We start from the raw sequence: 9,535 nt of genomic DNA, 5'->3' as shown, positions 1-9,535 counted from the left end.
TTTCAGAAACACTTGATTCAGTTTTTTTTCTCTAGCCAAACTAAGTTTTAGATTGTCTATTCTTTAGCATGCTGTTTTATCCCTTAGTGTTGTATATATGTAATACTCCCTCCGTCCCAAAATTCTTGTCTTAGATTTGTCTAAATACGGATGTATCTATTACTAAAATGTGACTTGATACATCCATATTTAGACAAATCTAAGACAAGAATTTTGGGACGGAGGGAGTACTAGAAAATGTGTGGATATTTGAATTATGTGGTCTTACTCCGTTGTTTCTTCTACGTGGTGTGGATACTTGAATTATATGCTTACAAGCGATGCAGTGATATTTTATTCGTGGAACAGTGGTGTTGTCTTCACTCTACTATTACCTTTTTCTGTTGGTCATATGTGATGAGTGAGATGACAATGATACTTATGGGCATCCTCGAGTAGTGTGTCCGTGATTATCTATCATACCTTTTCTGTCAATATGCCAACTCTTGGTTCCAGAGACACACGTGATCAGAAGCGTATACAATTTGTTGGTAGGTCATGTATGCACGAATGTGAAGTTGGTGACACGGACAGGGTGAATATATAAGATGTGCTAGTTGGTGACAACTCATATTGCAAGCGGTGCCATGGAACATGTGCAAACTATTGGCGTTCCAGACCTTGAAGGAGATCATATAGGTTAGGTACTCACACTTGCTAGATTTCTTCAAGATGCTTGATGAAATGTGTGAACCTAAACTTATTCGTAAACTTACTTCCCATGGTACGCTAAACTATTCCTAAATATGATGTTGATTGTGTCCATGACACAATTCTCGACCCACTCAACCGCGGTTCATGGGAACCAACATTTTCCCCCGTTGCCGCCCAGGAGATTAACTATACCTACTCGTATACGATGACTGACCCAGCGTATAGAATCGAAACTTCTGTGTAACCGGACAAGTACTAGTTAACCCTTAGTTACGCTTACGGCCAAGTACCAGTCCTGGCCGGACTCAGCATGCAAACTAACTATTGGATACCTACGCTAATGGCACTGCACCACGTAGAGCTAGTTTAAACTACTTTGATTATCTCTAACAAGTAATTTTAACATGCTCTCTCTTACCCCTCTTTTCAAATGGGAGGTCAGAAGATAAAAGCTAATCAGACAATTACTTAATCAAATCAATAACTCAGATCTATTATGTACTCTTACCTCTCATGTGAGAAGGGGTGGTAAGAAGGAGTGAGGGACCATGCTAAAATTTGCCATCTCTAACACTGTACTCTAGAACAGAACCATGCCAAGGGAAGGGACAAAGTGGACAGCAAAGAGTATGAATATATAAGAATTTCAGCACAAACGGTTCAGTTCAATTTTCCGGAGAATTCCGCGCGAAGCTTTGATATCTTGTTGGTTCTTCCCCGTTGATGGACTGTGAAGTATGGATGGCATTGCTAAAGGAGGAGTCTATGCTATGCTACGCTATTCTTCTAGGTTGCTGCTCCGCTGACTATCATGCATTCTACCTGCTCCGAGTTTAAAGTAAAGTACTAATTAAAAGGAAGGGAGGGTCACTGGTGAAACAAAACCGGGTGTAAGAGTCTATTTCGCAGTTTTCAAACTAAAAACAGTCAAATGTGTGCATGTGCATACTACTCCCTCCGTTTCTAAATATATGTTGTTTTAGAGATTCCAATAAGAGGCTACATATGAAGCAAAATGAGTGAATCTACATTTTAAAATATGTCTACATACATCTGTATGTAGTTTGTATTGAAATCTCTAAAAAGATTTACATTTAGAAACGACGAGAGTACCTCTTTTAAGGCGGTTCAAAATTGATAGGAGTCACTAGTCATCTGTGATCGTGGCCAATATTACTGTTTTCTCCTAAGATCTGAGATGCTACGACGATAAATTGTGTAACCCTAGTATGGACTTTGCACTTTTGCAAAATAAGAGGGAAATTATAAGGCTATAGAAGCACATGAATTAATAAGGAACGTAAAAACAATGCTATTTAATTAATTTATCTCCATTTCAATATATTTTTGGTTTCCTTGGATGAAGTCATGAACAATGATGGAGTTATTTGATTTGTAAACAATCACTTAAAGCCTATCAAAGGAAGGGTGCTACAAAATCCAGATTTAGATAAATTTAAAGAAAAGTTCTTGACAAATTGCAGGTCAACTTTTGCATACCACCTTTTGTTTTTTTCCTAGTAAGCAAAACATCCCGGTAGTATTGCTTCCTGAACCAGTATCTAAAACCTTGGCGTGATCCAAATTGGAGCCGGTAAATGTAGCCATGGATTCAAGTTTGGCCACGCGTCACTAAGTTTCCGCATACTCCTATTCTTGATATCCCAGATACCAAGATCTTTCCCTAACATTGGACTGTCGTCAGAACAGTCGTCCGTTAGGTAGGTGCAGTTTGGCTCGAAAGCCAGAAAGTCCTTTGTCGGAAGGCACACGACGGAGTTGAACCCCACGAAGAGAGCATGGTCGCCAATGTCCCTTAGCTCCACTAGCTTCTGTCTATCGACGTCAACCTTGAAGACTAGGATCTCGTCCGTGATGACCTCGTCAACTAGCCGATGTGGCAGGTCAACGCCTTCTCGAAGCAGTTGCGACGCATCAATTTCTTGGTCATTGGCATCGGCTTCACATAGTTCGTCTTCTTCATCGCCATCTTCTGTCTCTAGCTCATCTCGTAGCTTATTGTCGTTGTCATCTTTGTGGGCGAGGTCCACACAATCTTTGAGCATTTCGTTAACGATATCTTGGTAACTGTCGCGATACTTGGGTGGAGTATCTGTGTAACTCCAGTTCCTCCAGACTTGCAGGAGTTCACCCGATGGACCGAGGACCACTACCAGAAACTACACTTTTCCTTAGGGTGACCCATTTTCCTGTGAGGCCCGAAGCATCTCACAGGAATAATAATTTTCCTGGCGGGCATACTTAAGCCCTGAGGAAAATAGTTCATTTTACTGTAGGGTAGTATATAACGCACAGGAAAATGAATTGTTCTGTGATGTTAGCCCACAGGAAAGTACTCAGGCCAGCCCATTGCGCGCCAAAATATTCATGCGCGCGCGAAGGCCCATGCGAATTTCTTTTTCCCTGTGTGCAGCGGCCCACGGGAGAAAAAATGATGCTTCGAGACAAATGTGAACCCTACGAGAAAGTTCCCCAATCCACATCCCAGACCCCAGCCGCCACCCCACCCCGCCGTCGTTCTCGCTCACAGCCGCCGCCCCCACCCCGCCGTCGATGTCGCCCACGGCGGCCGCCCCCACCCCGCCGCCGTCCTCGCCCACGGCGGCCGCACCACCCGGCCGCCGACCTCGCCCACGTCGGCCGCACCACCCCGCCGTTGACCTCACCCCCGGCGGACGCCTTCCTCCACATCCTTCTGACCCCAAGGCTGAGGTCGTTCCCGTCTATCTCCCCTGTGTGTGCGCGTACATCGTCGGCAAGCGTGAGGAGGGGTTGCCGCAGTTGCTTCTTCGCCTTCTCCCATCTCACGTCCCCATCGCCGGACGCCTCGCCACGTCTCTCACCTTGCCCCTCTCCATGGTAAACTCCAGTCCTCCCCTCTCCCCTGCTCTTTTAATTTCTTTTATCCTTAATGTTCTTCCTTTGATAAATCTAAGCCGTGAATTTGCACAAATCTCGCTAAATTTCGTGCTCTTATGTCTTCCATCTCGGTGGTTTCTTCTGTAGGTGCATCGCGGAACTATTTCTGGAGGCCGTCGCCACCGCATTAGTTGCCGGATGGTCTTCCCCTGCTCCATTGTAAGTAAAAAAAACATGCTTTTTCTGTGGGGCTATATAGGTACCTCTGGCCGGAGCCGATATTGGGTCTTCTGTTTACCTCAGAGACGAGTTCCCAAGAAATGCTCTTTGTTTATTGCCTTTTTGCATTCTTTTGCCGTGTATGGATTTATTCATTTTACATGTTGCAAGAAATGGCTTTGTTCTCTATGCTAGCTCAAAGTTTAGATGCTGCTGCTAGGTGTGCTATTAGCAACCACATTGGTTAAGTCACTGAAAACTGAAAAGATTAATGTCACTGTAATTTTCATCCTTGCTAGGTGCTTTAGGATATGCAGTGTATGCATGTGAAGACGTGAAGATGTTGACTCTTTTTCCTTGCTAGCTGCTTCAGGATATGCAGTGTATGTATGTGAAGATGTACTCTTCTTTTTAGATCACTGATGCTACTTGCGCCGTACTATTCGATGCCCTTGTACTGTGGTCTATTCTTGGTTTTCCAGTGAATCACTCTTCTTTTTTTACATGTACGATGTGTGCTTGTGCAGGCGCTGCTTTCAGGAGACAATGAGTCCGGAACAGATGAGTGAGGATCATAACTGGATGGTTTCATAGTTGGATTTCTACCAGTCCAACAGATTCATGTCATCTGGCTATTTTTCTGTAAGTATATTTCCTAATAAGCATCTCGAATTGTCAAGTTGTGAAGAAAAAAAGGATATCACGTTGCTCGAGGCATGAAACCTAGTGCCAGATTATAAAGTTTCATATATACTTTTCTGGTTTTATTCATATATCATATGGGTGTCCACAAATGGCACTACTGCATGAGATGCATTAATTCTGAACATGCAAGTCTAGGACAGTGCTGCTCCAGTGACAATATATGTGTCACAATGAGCTGAGTTTCCAACATATCTAGTCAGCAGTTGGATGAGTACTATTTTCTCCTTAGTGGCTGCTGCCAGGTAGTGTGTTTCTTATGTGGCTTTGTGCTGGCTGGCTATAATTATGTAGGTGATGCTGCTGATCATGAACCTAGGTAACACAGAAATTGTGTATTTAGTCGCCATTTCTCTGTGCAATGTGATGGATGAGAATAAGAGTGGTGCCATGTATATGTAGAACTATTGTTGCTTTTGAGGAAAAGCCCAAGAAGCAAATTAGGCTATGACTCAAATAATCATCACCAACTTTGTCACGCAAAGCATTCTTCACAATAGTCATAGCTGGAAAACATGTCTCAACATTGGCAGTGGCAACTTGGAGAGTCAGTGCTAGCTTCAAAAGCCGATATACCAAAGGGTAGGAGAGATGCTTCCTTGTATCCACCATCAGTTTAGAAATCACCTATTTTGTCCAAGCTAGAAAACCTTCTATCATGGGTTACATTATTTATGTAGATACTAAGTTCATGTTCAAGAGTAACATATCTCTGTGACTAAAATCATCAGGATAAAGCTTAGCTAATTCCAGCAACTTCTTGTCAAAAAAACAAAATAAATCACCTTTGCTCAAAGCAGACCCGTTGGTGGCGGCAGCCCCTGGGTTGTGGTGTTGCCATCTCTTTATTTCCTTGTCAAATATTGCTTCTTCATTAATTTTGTACATAATTTTGTAGGGGAAGATGATTCGTCTATGTTATCTTCAAGGACGACGCTATGGATGATCACATCGGCAATGGCATCACTCGAGTTTGCAACATGACTGAGAACATGATGATAACAACTATGCATCCGGAGGAGGATCTCACTAGTCCGTTTGCACTTCAACTAATGAGCGACAATCGTATGGTATTTTGTTGCAGCAACTGTTATATGGAATATGATGGATGAGAAATAGTAAAATGATGCGTATGTATGTGATGCTGCTGATCATGAATCTAGGTGACTTAGAAGTGTGTGTGTGTGTTTTGTTTCATTGCCCTGTGCAATGCGATGGATCAGAATCAGAGTGGTTTCATGTATGCGTAGAAATGTTTTTGCTTTTGAGCAAGTCCATGTACAAATTCTCGTATGTCAATTGCTGGATGTTGAAACATAGTTTAATATATCGGTATGTACGTAAACACTGATTTTGGACGGCTTTCCTAATATATGGGCTATTGGATGTATGCTTATTTATCACTGAATATTTATTGACAGGTTATAGAACTATCAATTAGATGGTGAACTTGATTTCCTGGCGGTTAGAACATTGACAGGAGAGCGGGTTATTTCTAAAAGTATATACCCTGTCAGCTTTTTCCTGACGGCCATATGCCACGAAAAGGGTTCTCATAAACCTGACGAGACAGTTGATTTTCCTGTGGGCTGCCGTCAGGAACAACCGACAGGAGTTATTTCCCTGTCGGCCAATTGTCGGGCAAATTTTATTTTCCCTGTCGGCTATTTCCTGTCGGGTAGCCGTCAGGAATATATTTCCTGACGGTATTTTCCAATTTCCTGTCGGTTTTTAGCCGTGGGGAATAGTCCAGTTTCTGGTAGTGGACAGGGTACATGGTACGATATCCGGATGAACCTAACACTTTGCGCATGATCATGGTCACTGACGGTGAAGGCTCACAAAGATTTAAAGTACCAATAGAGCCATTCAGATACAAAATGTAGAACAAGCCATCCTTGTCATTGTAAAGAACGTTGCCAACGAAGATCTCATCCTGGGAGACTAGTGTCCACCTGTCGTCTCCCGGCCTGGCGAAAGAGATTCTCCACTCCGGCGTATGCACGATCAGGACGGTGCATTCCGTCACATCGGTGGTCGTAGAGATGGCAACCTGAAGATACTCCGTGTGTCGCGCCCAGATAATGCTGGGTTTCATGGTCTCGTTCTCGGGGTCAGCATGCCAGACATGCTTGCCACCGTCGTCATAGAATTCATGATTTTCGTAGATTGTCTTGACCGGAGGGAGCGTGGCCTGGGCGCCGGTGACGGGGTTGAGGAGGTAAGGGTCGCCGACCTCGTCGGTGGTGAACAGCCAGCGCCATGGCACGCGAAGGTGAAGCCCCGCTTCTCGTGCGGAGGTCCCGGGAAGGGGACCCGGAAGGCGGCGCCGGTGGCTAGGCAGTAGAGTGCGGCATCGTTGGGCCCGTACTCCTCGCAGGCGTAGAACAGGCACGACGCTCGCTCCAGCGCAGGGAGGCAGAAGGCGTTGTTGTTAGAATAAATCCGAGGCATACCGTTGATCATTCGAGGACCAAGCAATCGCACGAGCACGACACCGAGATTTGTTAACGAGGTTCACCGATATGGCTACATCTCCGGGGCATGACTACGGACGCTCCTCCCCATGACACCGTCACAATACCGCACCCCGGCCGCCCGGGCGCCGGCACATGCCGCCGGCTCCCCCGCGTGCCTGTGCTATTATGTTGGCATAGGTTACATCGTGTGTCTACCCCCGCTATATATGAGAGGTCTAGGATACAAGTGTCCTATTTGGACACGACTCCGTATCCTGTCTACACACCGTACGACTCCAAGTCCAACTGTAACCTAACTTGTAAATAATATTCGACACAACTCTAACAAAGTCCACCTTGGCAAATATTCTTCACCATCTTGAATTCATCCATGCGTCGAACCTCCATGTACATTGGACTTGAGATACGCCATGAGCACCGCTGCTACTCCCAGACTCCATGTGACTCCACCTGCAACTGTAGTCCCTTCTTGTCTTCTTCACAATCAACACTCAAGCAAAATTAAGTTCCTCATTACTCTACCTTGTGCTTCCAACTTCCGAAGAATCCGTTCAACGCCATCACACACCGACCACTGTCTGCCGGTACGAGTAAAGTGACTTGCCGGTAACGAGACTGAACGAGGTATTGGGATACCGACGATCGAGTCTCGGGCAAGTAACATACCGTCTGACAAAGGGAATAGTATACGGGGTTGCTTGAACCATCGACATCATGGTTCATCCGATGAGATCATTGAGGAGTATGTGGGAGCCAACATGGGTATCCAGATCCCGCTGTTGGTTATTGACCGGAGAGCCGTCTCGGTCATGTCTACATGTCTCCCGAACCCGTAGGGTCTACACACTTAAGGTTCGGTGACGCTAGGGTTGTATGAATATGAGTATGCAGAAAACCGAATGTTGTTCGGAGTCCCGTATGAGATCCTGGATGTCACGAGGAGTTCCAGAATGGTCCGGAGGTAAAGAAAACTATATAGGAAGTGTTGTTTCGGCCATCGGGAAAGTTTCGGGGTCACCCGGTATTGTACCGGGACCACCGGAAGGGTCCCGGGGGTCCACCGGGTGGGGCCACCTATCCCGGAGGGCCCCGTGGGCTAAAGTGGGAGGGGAACCAGCCCCTAGTGGGCTGGTGCGCCCCCCCCCTTGGGCCCCCCTGCGCCTAGGGTTGGAAACCCTAGGTGGGGGGGGGGGCGCACCACTTGCCTTGGGGGGCACTCCACCCCCCCTGGCCGCCGCCCCCTTGGGAGATTGAATCTCCCAGGGCCGGCGCCCCCCTGGGGGCCTATATAAAGGAGGGCAGGGGGAGGCCAGCCGCACCCAAGTCTTGGTGCCTCCCTCCCCCTGCTACACCTCGTCCTCCTCCCGCAGCAGCTTGGCGAAGCCCTGCCGGAGTTCTGCTGCATCCACCACCACGCCGTCGTGCTGCTGGATCATCATCAACCTCTCCTTCCCCCTTGCTGGATCAAGACGGAGGAGACGTCACGCTGACTGTACGTGTGTTGAACGCGGAGGTGCCGTCCGTTCAGCGCTAGGATCTCCGGTGATAGGATCACGACGAGAACGACTACCTCAACCCCGTTCTTTTGAATGCTTCCGCTCGCGATCTACAAAGTGGTATGTAGATGCATCTCTCCTATGACTCGTTGCTTAGATGAACTCATAGATGGATCTTGGTGAAATCGTAGGAAAAATTTTATTTTCTGCAACGTTCCCCAACAATGGTATCTCGCTAGCCCTTTCTGAGACCGCAAAACATAAATGCAGAGCACCATTAAAGATCAAGGACTGACTAAACATTGTAATTCATGGTAAAAGAGATCCAGTCAAGTCATACCCAATATAAACCAATAGTAATGAATGCAGATGACAGTGTGCTCTCCAGCGGGTGCTTTTTAATAAGAAGGGTGATGACTCAACATAAAAGTAAATAGATAGGCCCTTCGCAGAGGGAAGCAGGGATTTGTAGAGGTGCCAGAGCTTGATTTTAAAATAGAGATTGAATAACATTTTGAGCGGCATACTTTCACTATCAACGCAACAACTATGAGATGGCTGTATCTTCCATACTAAATGAATTATAGGCAGTTCCCAAACAGAATGATAAATGTTTATACTCCCCCAACCACCAACAAGCATCATTCCATGGCTTGCTCGAAACAACGAGTGCCTCCAACTAACAACAATCCTGGGGGAGTTTTGTTTAATTATTTTGATTTGCTTTGATCTTTTTGGATCATGGGACTGGGCATCCCGGTTACCGGCCCTTCCTCGTGAATGAGGAGCGGACTCCACTCCTCGTGAGAATAACCCACCTAGCATGGAAGATATAGGCAGCCCTAGTTGTAACATGAGCTGCTGTAGCATACAAAATAGAATTTCATTTGAAGGTTTGGAGTTTGGCACATACAAATTTACATGGAACGGCATGTAAATATCGCATATAGGAATGTGTAGTGGACTCATATGGAACAGCTTTGGGGTTTAAGGAGTTTGGATGCACAACCAGTATTCCCTCTTAGTACAGGTGAAGGCTAGCAAAAGACTGGGAAGCGACCAACT

General features: G+C 45.9%; 1 protein-coding gene across 1 annotated transcript; it reads left to right on the top strand.

Annotated features, from left to right (window-relative positions):
* Nucleotides 1-3,267: 3,267 nt before the first annotated feature.
* On the top strand, nt 3,268-5,884 carry LOC119310740. Its single transcript, XM_037586378.1, has 4 exons — nt 3,268-3,573; nt 3,721-3,792; nt 4,320-4,434; nt 5,393-5,884. The coding sequence occupies exons 1-3, from the start codon at nt 3,268-3,270 to the stop codon at nt 4,359-4,361; spliced, it is 420 nt and encodes a 139-aa protein (XP_037442275.1). The 3' UTR covers nt 4,362-4,434; nt 5,393-5,884.
* Nucleotides 5,885-9,535: the final 3,651 nt, after the last annotated feature.

This window comes from Triticum dicoccoides, chromosome 5B (genome assembly GCF_002162155.2).
Source record: "Triticum dicoccoides isolate Atlit2015 ecotype Zavitan chromosome 5B, WEW_v2.0, whole genome shotgun sequence".
Taxonomy (NCBI): Eukaryota; Viridiplantae; Streptophyta; class Magnoliopsida; order Poales; family Poaceae; genus Triticum; species Triticum dicoccoides.
This window is presented reverse-complemented; position numbering and strand designations above follow the sequence as displayed.